Consider the following 17,376-nt stretch of genomic DNA (forward strand, 5'->3'; position numbering starts at 1 on the left):
TATGTTTGGTTTGATTTTGAACCTACTCCTCAACAGAATCAAGGTAAAAATGCTTAGTTGATTAATTTGCTCTTTAGCTCTTAATTGTATAGTGTATTCCATGAATATACGACTGTTTTGGATTATCGTGACAACATATATTTTAGTGTGCAACATAAGAAGTATTTTGCTCTAATAATTACTCCAATAAACAATATAATTTGCAATTTACTTTCATATTTTGCACAGTAAAATATTTGTTGTCGGGATAATCCAAGAGGGTCATATATTTGTGGAATGGAGTATAGTTCTCTAATGTTACAGTATCACTAATTTCATATCAAAATAGACAATTAGCTATTTTCTGAAGCATAAATATTTTTTTTATTGTAGCCATTTTAGGTTATTCTTTATGTAATTTAGAAATGCATAGAAACATACTTTAAATGTTTCTTTACAATACATACCAACGTTCCAGTATAAATTTTTTCTAGCTTTAGGCCTTGTTCAATTTTAGTTTGTTTTGCTGTTTGCTAAATATGTTCTAGATCAGCGATTCTCAATCTGTGGTACATGTACCACTGGTGGTACAATTCATTACTTGCGGTGGTACACAAAACACAAAAAAAATTAAAATAGTAGTACTTAGCAAGTCTTGATAATACACTCTAAAAATACAGGGTGTAACAAAAGTACAGGTCATAAATTAAATCACATATTCTGGAACCAAAAATAGTTCGATTGAACCTAACTAACCCTAGCACAAATATGCACACAAAAAAAGTTACAGCCCTTTGAAATTACAAAATAAAAATCGATTTTTTCCAATATATCGAAAACTATTTGAGTTTTCGTATTGAAAACGGACATGTGGCATTATTATGACAGGAAAATCTTAAAAAAAATTCTGCACCTCATAAAAATTTTTATGGGGGTTTTGTTCCTTTAAACCCCCCAAACTTTTGTGTACGTTCCAATTAAATTATCATTGTGGCACCATTAGTTAAACACAATGTTTTTAAAACTTTTTTGCCTCTTAGTAATTTTTCTAACTAGTTTTTATCGAAATATTTTGAATATTTGTCAAATCCACCACATATTTGTATACTGTTAAGTACGATTATAGAGACCCTATAATAATATGAAAATTTATTTATAAATTACAGATTTTATAAGTATATTTTGAACCATATTAAAAAAGAAGCCACATCTCGATAAAAGGTGCCTTATCGGAAAAATACTAAGAGGCAAAAAAGTTTTAAAGACACTGTTTTCAACTAATGGTACCGCAATAATAGTTAAATTGGAACGTACATACACAAACATTTGGGGGGTAGTAAAGGCGCAAAATCTCCATAAAATTGTTATGTTAACATATTAAAAAAAAAGAAGCCGCATCTCGATTAAAACTGGTATATCTAAAAAATACTAAGAGGCAAAAAAGTTTCAAAAACATTGTGTTTAACTAACGGTACCACAATAATAATTTAATTGGAACGTACATAAAAGTTTGGGGGGGTTTAAGGGAACAAAACCCCCATAAAATTTTTATGGGGTGCACAAATGTCACTATAATTTCTTTTTAAGATGTCCCTGCCATAGTCATGCCACATGTCCATTTTCATTAAAAAATCTCCAATAGTTCGATATATCGGAAAAATCGATTTTCATTTTGTAACTTCAAAGGGCTGTAACTTTTTTTGTGTGCATATTTGTACTAGGGTAAGTTAGGTTCAATCGAACTATTTTTGGTTCCAGAACATGTGATTTAATTTATGACCTGTATTTTTGTTACTCCCTGTATATGTGGTACCAAAAATAACAAAAAGAACTGTAGGTGGTACATGACTCAAAAATTTTGAGAACCGCTGTTCTAGATTCTTTTACAATGTATTTCTAGTGTTTATTAATTATTATTAATTTCGTAGATTGGTTGCTTGTTAATTTACATTAATTTCTTTTGTGCTTTTATTCCTAAAGCATTGATATTCTCCTTTCGTTTCTGACCTAACATTCTGTGGCCATGTTACAATGCTGGTGTGGGGCAAACACTTTAAGTATTCCTAGTGTTTTCTTGTTCAAGAAATAATTTTCTTAAAAAATGTTTTGAAGTCAATGTGTATTTCCTAATGTCAAGTACTTTTTTAGTATGTTAATAGTTTTCAAGTATTTGTAAGATCCAATTCTTTTATAAATAAATGTTATGCTGAAGCAACATTCAGGATCTTAGGGTCACCCAAACATAACTACATTTTGTTTATTTTTGTGTACAGAAATATTGGGGGATAAACGTTATACATAGATATGCATGTGCAAATCGCAACTAAAGCAGGTGGACATATGTTCACGTGAATCTTAAATAGGTTGAAGTTTGATATGTCTATACACAAAAATACTGAAAATATAAAAAATGTTATGTTTGTGAGACCCTAAACCCCCACATTGTAACCTCCAATAGATGAGATTTATTACAGTAAATTTGCTTTTATTGCATACTTTGTTTTCATTTTCATAAATTATGATACTATCCCAATAGTATTCATCATCATCAGGGCTTTTCATTCCGGGTGGAATGTTTGCCTCTCTTAGAGCTCTCATTCGCTTATTGTGGTGAATCACTCTGCATTCCACTTGTATGTTGTATGACTTGGCTTTCGTTACAATTTTCTTCCACTCATTTCGATATGTGCATAGTTCCCTCCAGTTTCTCACTTCCAGAATTTTGATATCTCATGACCTGGTCCTCCCATCTCTCTCTTGGTCTTTCAGTTTCTGGTTTCCATCTGGTGATCTTAATCAGTAGGTCGTTTTTCCTTCTCTCTATGTGTCCCAGCCTTCTCAGCCTCTGTGCTTTAATAAATCTAACTACATCTTCTCCCTTCGTTATGTCTCTTAGTTCATAGTTCATTCTTTTCTCATTTCTCCGTTGTCCATTCTTATCGGGCCCATAATCTGTCTGAGGATTTTCCTTTCGAATGTTCTCAATTTTTCTTCATTTTTTTTCCGTGAGGCACATTGTCTCAGCTGTGTACGTAACTACTGGTCTGATTGCAACTATGTATATTTTCAGTTTTGCATTTCTGGAGAAGTTCTTGTCCTTTATAAGCCTATGATATCTCCAGTATGTTTTGTTGCCTGCTAGTATTCGTTGTTACTTCTTCACTTCTCTTGTTTTGGCCATTCACTATTACTCCCAAATATTTAAATTGTTGAACTCTTTCAAAAGTGTAGTTTTCTATTGTGATTTCTCTCGTCCTGTTATCTTCTCTTCTAGAGCAGAGTAGATACTTTGTTTTTCCTTCGTTTTTTAATATTTCCTTGTCTCTTCCCATAAGAACTAAATCATCTGCATATGCAACTATTTGTGTTGAGGAGTGGGCTATAGTTCCTTTAATTTTGCTGGCCCTGACTGTTCCTTCTACTGCTATATTGAATAATGTGGTTGACAGGGAATCGCCTTGTTGCACTCCTGTTTCTATTGCAATTGAATTTGTGCTACCTTCTTCTGTTGTTACTTTAGCTCTAGATCCATCCATGTTCATTTTTGTTAATCTGATTAATTTTGCTGGTATATCTTGATTTTTCATTTCAATAAATAATTTATTTCGTCCAATACAGTCAAAGGCTTGTCTGAAGTCTACGAAGAGGATGTGGAGTTCTATGTTGTGTTCGTGGCATTTTTTCGATTGCTTGTGTAACTATGTGGATTCCATCTGTAGTGGATCTGCCTTCTCTGAATCCTTGCTGGTGGTCCCCAATTTTTTTCTCTGTGAATTGAGTAATTTTTTGTTTGATGAGTACACAGTAGTAATCCCAATAGTATTAGTACTTGGTTTTATTTACTCCCAATCTTCCTCCTAGTTAGTAGCTTATTTAAAGAGTTTTGATTTTGTGAAATCTCTTATACTGTCTGTTTCGTCTGGTCTTCTCCACTATTCTTATCGAGTATGGTAGTCTTTCCAAACCATTTTTCTTCTAATAATGTGGATGAACTTAGCTAGCAATATCTTGAGTCACTATAGTGTATCTTCTTTATTTGAATCTATTCGATGATTTAGTTCTTTTCTTGGAGGAATTGTTATTTTCTCAGTCCAAGACAACAGTAAATGCCTATATAGGGAATACCAAGCTTTGCTGTAAAGCATTATACAATGTTTTAAATCTTTGTAAGTGTCTTCATGGCTTGCTTGACCAGTGCAATTCTTCACTGCATCTCCATTTTTATTGTTTTTGAAATTTAAATGTCTTCTCCACAGCTATATTTGCTACATTACATCTACAGTTTAGCTGCTGTAGTGTTCCTGTGTTTGTCAATGGTTCCAAATTTTATCAATTTACATCAAATCAATCTTACAAATGGTGAAGATGATTGTTGTGTTGTTTATCCACTACATGATTTTTGTCCCGGATATGTTTGACTTAAAAAAAAGAAAGCAGTTTCAATTTCAGAACCTTAACTCTTTCATTGGTTTGAAATTTTGTGCTTACGCTCTTAAGTTTTGACTTTTATTTTAGTTAAGAAAACATACTACAGTCGGAAAAATGAAAGATTACCCATGAACGATCATATCAATCACATATTATTCAGATTATATATTAATCTCTCGTTTTGATATTTATGGAAAAAGACAGCAAATACAAAATATGTTATTGATGTGATCGTTCATGGGTAATCTTTAAATTTTCCGACTGTATCTGATCCCATTGTGTGGGAAGGATTATAATTATCATATTTTGGTGTTTAAACTATAAGAAAAACAAGCACTAAATGAACAATAGGTTTTATTAATAATTATAACATATTGCCTTACAAAATAACTATCTGAAAAAGTTATTAACAGTAGAAGTACTAGTAACATAATTCATATTTAGTCTTTTTAATTTAGTGGGGAAAGTGAAAATATTAAAAATGTTCAATGAGTCTTAATAAAACGATATAAGTACTACTTGTTAATATAAATGTGAGCATTCACCTAGAAAAAATTATTGCTAGAACAGTTTGTTTTAGGATATGATTAAAACAAAAGTAGTACATACTTAATAGTTTTACATGGTTTTACTAAACTTGTGTGTTGTTTATCGAATTTTTATCTCCATATCTCAAATACTTTCAAAGTCGCTTATAAGAATCCTAAGGTGCATACTGAGACCCTCAAGAGAATACAAAAGTAAAGAGTGTTAGATAAAAAGGTGTAATAATTAGAAACATGACAAAATTTTAGAAAATAAAAATCAAGGCGGTAAACAAAGATTGTGAATAGATATTACTTACATGATGAAATATTAGAACTACCAATAAGTGGGTTACCAATCGTTATAATTTTATATCAACCTTAGCTATCATATATAGTGTGACCAACTCCAATTGAGTCGAATCCGGGACAAGGCTGAAAAAAATACCTAAAATCCGGGACATTTCAATGAAAATCGGGCCATTTTTTTTTTCAGAAGACAATTAAAATACAGAAACGAAAAAAAGTCCACCGTTTTAGTTTTCGTAGAACTATAATACCACGATATAAAAGGCATGCGTTTTGGATGTGGTATTAGTATTACACTGTAGAGATTGTCGATTTTTTTTTGTCCTACCAATTCAGTTTGATGTGAATTCTTAGAAGAATAAAGTATTCAAAATTTCAAAATAGAATTTTACCAAAACGTTGAAAATTCGGATGGCCCGGAAGCCTTGTCCGGGACGCCGGGACATGACTTCGTAATTCGGGCCATGTCCCGGATTTTTCGGGCTAGTTGGTCACACTAATCATATACTATGTAAGTATGCCCCAAAACATTTTCATGAATCTATTAGATAATTTTGTCTATCTATATTAATTCTAGCACCAACCTTAGGGGCTCTGCAGCATATTAGCCTGATCAAAGAACAATCTGACCCCAAAAAAAATAAAGGAAGGATGAAAATTTGGAAATAGGTAGTTGAAATTGTCTATTATTATATAAGAAAAAGTTTACAATTCTACATCCCCTCCATTTTACAAAAATGGAGGGGAAAGCCCCCTCTCGAAGGTGAAAAATATACATTCAAAATAAGTCCGGAATTGGATAAAATGACTAATTCTAAGCAACTTTTGTTCTATAGAGTTTTGTCCTTAAGTCAATACTTTTTGAGTTATTTGCAAGTGAATATGTTCATTATTAACAGAAAAAAACATCGTTTTGGACAGTTTTTCGGAGATAGCTCAAAAAGTAAGTATTTCAGCGAAAAAATATTCTTAGCAAAAATATAGCTTATAAAAACTGAAAAAAATGGTGTATGCTTGAGGTATGTAGACCCAGTAGAAGCAGAGTTATAGCTAATGAAAAGTAGGTTCTTCTTCATCAAATTGCAGATCGAATATTTCACTGTAAAATAACCCAAAAATGAAGCACTTTACGGGGAAAGTTCATTTCAACTTTTTTGAAGTGTTTAAAAAAGGTTTTATTTTTGTTTTTTTAAAAAAATTTGTAACATTAAAAGTAAGTGAATTGCGCTGAAAATATTATTGTTGGTTTCTTTTATTTTTTGGTAAAAAAATCGCGAAAATCACTTCCTAATTAGCTTCACAAATAAATTTTATCATTACCACTTCACAAGTTACTTTACTTATGTATTATTTATTATGATCTGTAAGTTTCACTGGTTCAAAGTGCTTATTTTTGAAAAGCTGTAGTTAAAATGGCTTGAACGAGTAACTAATCACGAGTTTAGGCTAATTTTGAACAGCCATAGCATAACCAATTTTTGTCTAACAAGAAAACAAAACAGCAAAAATATTCAGAAAAGCAAAACGTATATTTTATTACTCTTTAAGAGTTTTGGTATTACTAATAATTTTTAAGTTAATTTCATGAACAATTCCATTTTTTTCAAATTAAAAAAAAAATGTTTTATTTTATACCCAATTTTGAACCAATGAAACTTATAGATAATATAAACAATAGGTAAGTAAAGTAACTTGTGAAGCGGTAACGATTAATTTTATTTAGAAAGCTAATTAGGGGATGATTTTCGCGATTTTTGTACCAAAAAATAAAAGAGACCAACAATATTTTGAGCGTAACCGACTTATTTTTATTGTTTTAGTTTATTGAAGTTTAAAAAAAAAACAAAAATAAACCTTTTTTTAAACACTTTAAAAAAGTTGTAATGAATTTTCTCCGAAAAAAGCTTTGTTTTTTGGTTATTTCACATTGAAATATTCGATTTGGAATTTGACGAAGAAGAACCTACTTTTCATTAGCTACAACTCTGCTTCCACTGGGTCTGCAGACCTCACGCGTATACCATTTTTTTTAGTTTTTATAAGCTACATTTTTACTATTTTTTCCGCTAGAGTACTTAATTTTTGAGTTATCTGCGAAAAACCGTCCAAAAACATGTTTTTTTTGTTAAAAATGAACATATTCACTCACAACTAACTCGAAAAGTATTGACTTAGTGAAAAAACTCTATAGAACAAAAGTTGCTTAGAATTAGTCATTTTATCCAATTCCGTCCATTTTGAATGTATATTTTTTCACTCCTGACAAAAATATTTTTCACCCCGTATTTCCCAATTTTTGTAAAATGGAGGGGATGTAGAATTGTAAACTTTTTCTTATATAATAATAGACAATTTCAACTACCTATTCCCAAATTTTCATCCTTCCTTTATTTTTTTGGAGGTTTTCGTAAAATTTGCTGTTTCTTGATCGGGCTATATGATAAGATTTTAATTTAGGAGCCAGGACTGTTTTATTTGGTAGGTCTAAAATTACAAAAGAATGATTTCCTGTTATAGTGTTTGATCATTTTGTTTAAATGAATCACCTCTATCAACAAGTTATTTTATTCGATTATTAAAAAAAATCAAAAGGAGTCATATTAAAATAAACTAATTTTAGCTTACTAAGCTAATGCTGGAAAATAAAACAAAATAGTTAAGCAAATTCAAAAGCTATTCAAACAAGAGTGGAATTTTAAAAAATGGTCCAAAAAAGAGTATCGTTTGTTTATGATACACATGATACAGTGTATGTGAATTGACATTGAATTAAATATTTTCCTTAATTGGCTTCAAATTTGTCCTACATCCATAGCTTTTGAGCAAGACTTGTTGAACTGAATCCAGCATTTAGTTATGTAGTTACAATTTTTTATTTAAATTGTTTCAAATTTAAGAGGAAACAGTAGCGATCAACAGGTAGCGAAAACGCGTTCCAAGAATGCGGCTGTAATTTTGAATATTTTTTCGAGATATTTGGCACACGTATTCGTAATATAATAAAGAATGGCGGTACAGAGCCCAATTTGAAAAATATATCAATATGTGGAAATTACTCTGTAATTAAATACAATATTAAAAAAAACGAGCTTGTGCCGCCATTAAGAAGAACAAAACAATACACTTTCTTCAAATAAACTTTTTTATCCGATGCCTAGATTTTGTGTCATTTTGGAACTACTAATGAAATAAAAAATTTTAGTAGTTCCAAAATGACACAAAATCTAGGCATCGGATAAAAAAGTTTATTTGAAGAAAGTTTATTTTTTTGTTCTTCTTAATGGCGGTACAGGCTCGTTTTTTTAATATTGTATTCAATTACAGAGTAATTTCCACATATTAATATATTTTTCAAATAGGGCTCTGTACCGCCATTCTTTATTATATTACGAATACGTGTGCCAAATATCTCGAAAAAATATTCAAAATTACAGCCGCAATTTTGGAACGCGTTTTTGCTACCTGGTGATCGCCACTGTATCACCTCAAGTTAAATTTTAGTTACAACAAAAACAAATAATTTCTTTTTATGACTAGATCAACACAATCAAAAGGTTTAGAGTGCCTACTCTTTTAGAGCCTTTTTTCCAAGTAGGGACGGCTTCTACAGTTTTCCAATGATAGCAAACTGAAATACTGGTTGCCTATCTTTAACAGAATATTCCTCACCATGGGTCTATTGAATAAGAAGTATTTGTTTTTACTTACAAATATTTAAGTATTTACTTAATAGTAATTGAATAAAGCCATTTCTTTAATGCTTTGTCCAATAACTATTAAGTCAATACTTAAATACGAGGAAGTAAAAGCAAATACTTCTTTTTATTCAATAGACCCATTAACAAAATTTGCCTAAAAGTTCAATAGGAAATTAATCTAAAAATAATCAATTATAGACCATGGGTCCCCACTTAAAAATCATGATTACCTACCTCATGAGACTTCGTTTATTCAGTTATTCATGTCGAGTCAGACAACTTTTCTAATACGGAAAATTTTCGGAAGGGGGCGGGGAGGAAATGAATGAAATCGTCAACTTTGGAGCGTCCGACACTGGAGTATCCTAAAACTTTGTCGTACAATATTACTAGTAAATTATTGTAAGTATTTTTATAAAACAATCTTGCAAAAATCAGCTGTGAGGGTATAAATTTTATGAGGGGGGCATCATGTAGTCATAAAATTTAGCTGATTTTAGCAGGATTGTTGATAAAAATACTTACAATTTACTGGTAATATTGTTCGACAAATTTTTAAGGGTACTTCAGTTGTCGGACGCTCCGAAGTTGACGATTTCATGAATTTTCTCTTCAACCCCCACCAAAAATTTTCCGTATTATTAGAAAAGTTGTCTGACTCGACAACTGAATAAACGAGCCTCTTGAGGGAGGTAATGATGTTTTTTTAAGTGTGTTTCCAAGACCTATTACAAAATATTTGTTAGTTTAACACTTTGACGGACAGAACGTCTATAGACGTTGTATTTTTCCCTATTCTACTTTGCAAAATACATATATAGTGTCATAACACTTGCTTATACATTTCACGCACTGTCCGTCAACGTGTTGAAGAAATTAAAAACTATAAAATAACTACACTTTTTAATTTCGGGATATATTGAATTTTACAAATTCAAGCATTAACCACCATTTCAAAATATTAAAGTATTATTTATATAAATAAATAAAAGCTTTAAAATTATATTGATTTGGGACGTGAAAAATAGTAAACTAGAGTCTTTAAAATATAATTTATTCTATTTTAAAGAGATTGTATTGTACAACTTCATCCTGTTTGTTTCTAATACACGTTTTATGTACCTAGCTTTGATTTCTACAGACTGTTTATTTTAATAGATATATGTACATACACTAGGGTGGAACGAAAAAACTTTTTTTCTCCAAGTAGTGTGACATAGTTGTTAAAATATGCGTACAGTAGGAAAAATGAAAGAATACCCATGAACGAAGATATAAAACACGCTGTATTTTCCTGTCACTGTGTCACACAAAAAATTGGCCAGCGCAAGTACATGTAATAATTATTATTACATGTTCTTGCGCTGGGCAATTTTCTTTGTGACACGGTGACAGGAAAATACAGCGTGTTTTATATCTTCGTTCATGGGTATTCTTTCATTTTTCCTACTGTACCTAAGTGTTAACAAAAAAAAGTGGCAAAAGTTGCTTGACCGATTTTAATATTTTGGGGTTCCTCAAGGTCCTTAAGTTTCTGAATTTCACCGATTTCCGATAAAATTGCACTTAGTCCATTCTTTCACGATTTTTGCTCTAAATTTTAAAGAACCGTTTGGATTGACATGAAATTTGGCATACGCATAGCTTACATGTCAAAGAAAAAAAAGTTATATTGTGCCGATGTGTGCTTTTGCCCTGGGGGTGACTTTCTCCCCCTCTTGGGGGTAAAAAAATATTAGTCTAAAATAAGTCCGGAAATGGATAAACTGACTAATTTTAAGTAACTTTTGTTCTATAGAGCTTTTTCGCCAAGTCAACACTTTTCGAGTTATTTGCGAGTGAATATGTTCATTTTCAACAAAATAACTACATTCTTAGACGGTTTTTCGCAAATAACTCAAAAAGTAAGTATTTTGTTGAAAAAAACGTTCTTAGCAAAAATATAGCCTGTAAAAAAGTAAAAAAAAATGGTGTACGCGTTAGGTCTCTGGACCTCGTAAAACCAGAGTTATAGCCAATGAAAAATATATTCATATTCATCAAATTTGAAATAGAATACTTCGAAGTGAATTATCCAAAAAAATAAGCACTTTTTGGGGAAAACCCAGCACTTTTTTAAAGTGTTTAAAAAATGCTTTATTTCTGTTTTTATAAAAAGTTTCTAGCATTAAATTTAAGCAAGTTACGCTCAAAATAAAGTTGGTCGCTTTTGTTTTGGCAAAAAAAATCGGGAAGACCACCCCCTAATTAGCAACTTAAATGAAATTATGTTGTGTTTATATGATCTGTAAGTTTCATCGATTCAAAGTGCTTATTTTGGAAAAAATTTGGTTTTAAAGTAAAATTTTTAAAAATTTTAATTTTGAAAAATATGCTTTTTTTTCAAAATAACTTAAAAATTGTTAGAGATACCAAAAACCTCGAAAAACACAAAAAAATTAGGATTGATTTTCTGAATATCATGTATTGTTTTGTTTTTCTGTTAGACAAAAATTGATTGAGATTTGGTGTTTCTAAATTTGCATACATTCGTGATGAGTGACTCGTTCAACCCCTTTTAACTACAGCCCTTTCAAAAATAAGGACTTTGAACCGATGAAACTTACAGATCATATAAACAATACATACACGGGTCAAGAAACTTGTGAAGTCGTAACGATTAAGTTCATTTGAGATACTAATTAGGGGGTGATTTTCCCGATTTTTTTACAAAAAAAAAAGGGACTAACTTTATTTTGAGCGTAACTTGTTTACTTTTGATGCTAGAAATTTTTTTTATAAAACAAAAATGAAGCTTTTTTTAAACACTTTATATAAGTTGTAATGAGTTTTCCCCGAAATGTGCTTCATTTTTGGTTATTTCACGTTAAAGTATTCCATTTGGAATTTGAAGAATATGAACCTATTTTTAATTAGCTATAACTCTGCTTCTACTAGGTATAGAAACGTGATATATACACCATTTTTTTTTAAATTTTTTACAGGCTATATTTTTGCTACGAATTTTTTTCGACAAAATACTTACTTTTTGAGTTATTTCCAAAAAACCTTCTAAAAGTGTGGTTATTTTGTTGAAAAAATTAACATATTCACTGGCAAATAACTCGAAAAGTATTGACTTAGTGAAAAAACTCTATAGAACAAAAGTTACTTAAAACTAGTCAATTTATTAATTTCCGGACTTACTCTGGACGAATACTTTTTCACCCCCAAGAGGGGGTGAAAAGCACCCCCGGGGCAAAAGCACATATAGGCACAATATCACTTTTTTTCTTTGACTTGTTAACTACGTGTATGCCAAATTTCATGTCAATTGAAGCGGTTCTTTAAAATTTAGAGGTTTTGCAATATTTTACCGTTAAAGAACGGACTAACTTAAGGACTGCTACATTTGTCAGCATAGCCGTCCATGGTATTTTTAGCGTACGTCTATGCAGCCACATTTCAAAGGCCTCCAAACGATTAATGGTGGATATTTTTCATGTCCATGCTTCGACACCGTATAAGAGGACTGACCAAATGTAACATTTAAACATGCGCTTTCTACTCTTTTAATTATATGACCATCACAAATAAATAACCGTGAATCTTGATGGGCCAAACAGCTAAACACCATGTATTTTGTTTTTGAACAGTTTATGTTTAGGCCAAACTCTCTTCCCACTGTGTCAATGGCATTTAAAAGGCATTATAATCCATTCATGTCATCACTTAAAATAACTTTATCGTCTGCATATCTGATTGTATTAATCAGAATTCCATTAACTTTCACACCCCATTGCAAATTATTCTTTAAATATTTTATCTGAATATAAATTGAATAACAGTGGGGACAGTATACAACCCTGTCCGACACCTCTTTGTATTTACTGGTTACCGTTGGCTTTTGGTCATAATTTTATTAAGGAGGCATTCTAGAGAATATAGAAAGATATATTCTGTTCAATATCCAAAAGTCTGTTCAATATCCATTCCATCAACAACAATATTACGATTTAGCACCAGATTAGTCATTATTTGCGTTTTGTTGATGTTAATCTTTAGTCCGACCTCTAAGGAAGCGTGATATAATTTGTTCAACATTATTATTGAATCATCCATACGATCGGCTATAAGGACGATGTCATCTGCGAATCTCAAATGACTGAGCTTCTCTCCATTTATGTTGATACCATATTTGTTCAGATCTACCTTCTTAAAAGTTTGTTCTAAAAGGGTTGTGAATAGCTTTGGTGAGATGGTGTCTCCTCGCCGTACTCCTCGATGTATAGATACAGAATTTATTTGTTTGTTTTAATGCGTATCATACTCCGAGTAAAATCTCTTCTACTATTTTAAATTAACTTATCGTTTGGATAATTTAAAATAAAAAATGATCATATTGACACCTCGAAAGAACAGTCCACCAAAGATTAAAACAAATTTACTTAAATAGGTACAATAAACCAACAAAATTGTTCCAGATATATTTTAAAGACTACCATGTTCAGCTGTCTATACCAAATATGTTTTTTTCGTACAAAACATCGCAAATAAAATTGTTGCTTAAGTCTACAACTATATGCATTTCACGATATTTATGATCAATAGGCGTAGTAGTAGTCTTAGTACCCTTTCAGACTAAGACACTGGTGTTTGACACCAGTGGTGTCGGTCAGAATGAAAATTCGAGCCACTGGTGGTATCTCACGCTCCAGTTCAAAATCTTTCACTCGTATTTAATTTTATTTCTAACCTTGTTGCAGAATCAATACTATTCGCTTAGCAAATAGTCTTCTACATTAATATCTCTGATTTCGACAAATATATCACCTACCGAAGCTGCCTATTGGTCATTATTATCGACGATATTGTATACAAGATTTTGTCTTAAGAATTAATTTGAAAAAAAAGTCTAAAAAATGTTCTACACGAGCCTACTGTACATATCGTCTAATTGTGGTTTAAAGTAAGCCTTCAACTGTGGACGTTTCGACTTCATTGTCGGTGTGAGTAAGCCATTTTGAATGCTGAAGTTGTCGGGGTGAAGGTAGATGTCCTTTACCTACAATCAAAAGAAAGGGTCAGTGTTAGTAATCAGCGGTTGCTAAAAGATAATATGTATGTATATAGGGTGAGGCAGATAAACGGCCTATTAGACATATCTCAAGAACTAAAGGTAAGAGAATCATGAAAATTGGTATACAGGGGTTTTGATGACTGATCTATTGTAGCATTCCGGAAATCCGCTACAATGTTTTGTTTTAAACTCGCCTAATAAATAATGATCCCTTGTATTTTGTGTTAGTAATATCATTCATTAAAATATTCTAAAGCCCGCCCTGTTAGAAATATTACAAGTTATTCCACAAAATACGTTGCATTGTGTTCTGTTAACCCACTCTGTAAGCTAAAGTAAACATTATAAGCTACATTTGAAATTCCTTGTTGTGAAATTCGTTGAAGTCCTTGAAATAGTCTACGTGAATTGGTTGTTTTTGAGTAATAGCGCGAACCACAAATTATTTGATTGGATGCAGAGATGGTTCAACAGCGTCTTTAGCCGAAGAAGATGCTTCGGCTTGACGCGCGAGAAGAATGTGAAAGGAGAAACTAGTTCGAAATGGATATTTGAATTGAACGCAACGGTTTCACGTCGAACTCACAGAGCCACACCTACCGGCATAAATTGGCTATTATCACTATGTGAAGTCAATTGAATGGTCTACAATGCGTTCTCTCTGTCTATAGAAGAATATCCGTGAAGAGTTTCAGTCCATAATTTTGGATTTTTAATGTGAAAATCAGATACCCAGTACAAATGAATTGTGTGACGTAGTACATACGCAGCTGTAGCCGGTATGTAGTGGAAGTTTCTTTTCCTCTTTTTGAAGTAAAGTCCAATGTTATCCTCTATTTGAAGTTGTTTTACATATCCCATTGTTTCGTCAACCGATGTATGCCTTGCTTAAAGAATTCTTGTAGATGCAGGTCGAATAATTCTTTTACGGTACTTTACATTCCTTCGTCCGACTGAAAACGATTACCTTTTAGCGCCTTTTCCAGTATCCCAAAGGCGTGAAAATCACAAGGCGATAAATCTGGACTATAGGGTGGCTGCTCTATCATCCTCCATCTCTTTAGTTGTAGATTTTCTTTCAGTACTTTGGCAACGCGTGAGAGCTTATATATAGTATTTTTACTACAAAAACGTTATTACGTAGGTCAAAATTTTTGACGTAAGAGAACTGTCAAAACATTAGAATGTGACTTTTCATTATTGCTATGTTTATTAGTACAGTGAGAAGCTAGGCATCATTACTTGTCAGATATATTTTTCTCTGTTATTGTTCATTGAACAAATAATATCCATAATTCTTTATTTTAATTATTGATGTCAGTTGGATTTCAATACTTGCCGAGATATATTAATTAACAACAATATTATTATAATGTATAATCAATAAAATAAACAATTTAACTATGTGTTCACAGGTACTTGTTATTATTATTTATATTACTAACTTAACATAAAAAATACTAGATCTAAATATATTTATTATTATATTATTGAAATAAAAATACTTTTTATTCCTATATTTAATTCCTATTAAATACTACTCAGAACATCCATCTGTCAATTTTAGCCTTAAAATATATTATTAAATGATCTCTTTTATTGATTATACACTAAGTCAGTATAATGTTGTTTTTTTACCTTCTCTACAAAAACACCCTGTAATCATTTAAGATTTTTTACCTCAGAATCCCACAGCTACCAAAAGCTTAGAATAGTAAATAACTGAATAATTTTCCAAATGTTTAGGTATTATTTAAGAATACACTACTCAATTGGATTTTTAAAATGAAGAAAATAATCACATTTTCAAAATTTCTTTTTTCACTTTTCAGTTATGTAAAACGTAATAAGTTTGTTTAGTCCACAATATTATGAGAAAAGAAAACAAACTCACATGCAATGTTTGTTTACGATGATCACAGCTGAGTGCTGAGTCTGAGAACATAACATAATTGACCGCAACCAGCAACACAGAACTGTCATTTTCGTTTGAATGTATCAGTAGCGTAGGAATGTGTAAAATATTTAACTAAAATTATTATTTTTTGGGATATTGAACTTAAATAATTGGTTTAGAAAATTTATATTATTGATAATAATAAATGTTTTTGGTTATTTAATTAATATAATTATAAAATTCTCAATGCAATCGCGATTACGTTTTTCTTATTAAAATACCATGTGGACGCTTATACAAGATCGGGCAGTTCCGTGTTGGTGTCGTATTTTAGCTGTGCTAGAGAAATTCAATTCTAGAGTTGATGTTATGGAATATGTATTTTCGTTAACATTAACAAATATTTTGGGATATGAATAATATATTTCCGCAATTGATGAAATCCGATTGACATCATTAATTAGAATAAAGAACTAGAGATATCTCTGACAAGTAATGACATTTAACGTGGCCATGATGAAAAGTCACATTCTAATGTTTTGACAGTTCTCTTACGTCAAAAATTTTGACCTACGTAATAACGTTTTTGTAGTAAAAATACTATATCTGGATATTTTCGTCTTATTGCTTGATTGTGAAGAACACAATTTTTTGTTTAATTCCACATACATACATTACACAAAACTTATAACAATAAGGACATTTTGTCCTTGAAATTCCATTATTTATAGAGCCGTTTTATCACGCTTTCGTTTGTTGCACGTCTAATCATGGCTGCAGGGAGATAATTGAGAACTCATCAGTTTACAATCTTCCTAGAGGTGTTATGTCTGGTAGTCGAGGGGGCCACCGGAAAGGACCGTTTTTTGCTATCCACCTATCTTCAATTGATTCGGATATATTCCGATATTAATATTGGTATTTAATGATAACTCACGGATAAACTAACAAAATGAAACTTACTTGCTCAAAGGATTTTAATCCAGCCTCCTTGCCCCACGTGATCATATCATCTAAAATTAGCTGCTTAACTTCTGGATTATTACAGAGGATGCTGAGGGTTCCGGGAATTCCGTTCTCGTGAGCCCAGCATTTGATTACATCTACGTCTGGTACTACGATACCTACTATACAAGACTGAAACAAAAATAAAAAAAATTAGTTTATTCTATTGTGATGTGTATTGCCTTCTATTACTACAGTAGAAAGATGGGTTGCCGAATTTATGTGGTTATTTAACCCTTGAAGACGATCCACCTAAAGGACGTCCAATAACAGCAACCATATATTCCCACGGTTCTTAGACATTTACTACGGTTGCCTATTGCGACTAACCAATGAGTATTAAGATTTGAATCGTAATATGATTAATCGGTGTTTTTATGTCTTGATGTATGGAAAATAGTAAAGATAGTTGTGAAATAAAGATGTTTAGTGGTTATAATACCTAATTATGGGAAACCGTTGATATTTGGGTGGTTT

The 17,376-nt window shown here is 31.4% G+C and overlaps 1 protein-coding gene across 13 annotated transcripts in view; it reads right to left on the minus strand.

The window, feature by feature from the left end:
• Nucleotides 1-4,744: 4,744 nt before the first annotated feature.
• The window catches only part of LOC114333162 (long-chain-fatty-acid--CoA ligase 6), a 176,428-nt gene continuing 163,796 nt past the window's right edge, over nucleotides 4,745-17,376 (minus strand). For 11 of the 13 annotated variants that reach the window (XM_028282995.2, XM_028282998.2, XM_028283000.2 and 8 more), the window contains exons 11-12: nucleotides 16,858-17,031; nucleotides 4,745-13,982 (exon numbers count right to left, since the gene is read on the minus strand). In XM_028282995.2, the coding sequence (XP_028138796.1) occupies nucleotides 13,845-13,982; nucleotides 16,858-17,031 (312 nt within the window). In that variant the 3' untranslated portion in view covers nucleotides 4,745-13,844. The remainder of the gene's footprint in view (nucleotides 13,983-16,857; nucleotides 17,032-17,376) is intronic. The other 2 variants (XR_007700395.1, XR_007700396.1) reach the window with 2 other exon arrangements.

This window comes from Diabrotica virgifera, chromosome 8, assembly GCF_917563875.1.
Source record: "Diabrotica virgifera virgifera chromosome 8, PGI_DIABVI_V3a".
Taxonomy (NCBI): Eukaryota; Metazoa; Arthropoda; class Insecta; order Coleoptera; family Chrysomelidae; genus Diabrotica; species Diabrotica virgifera.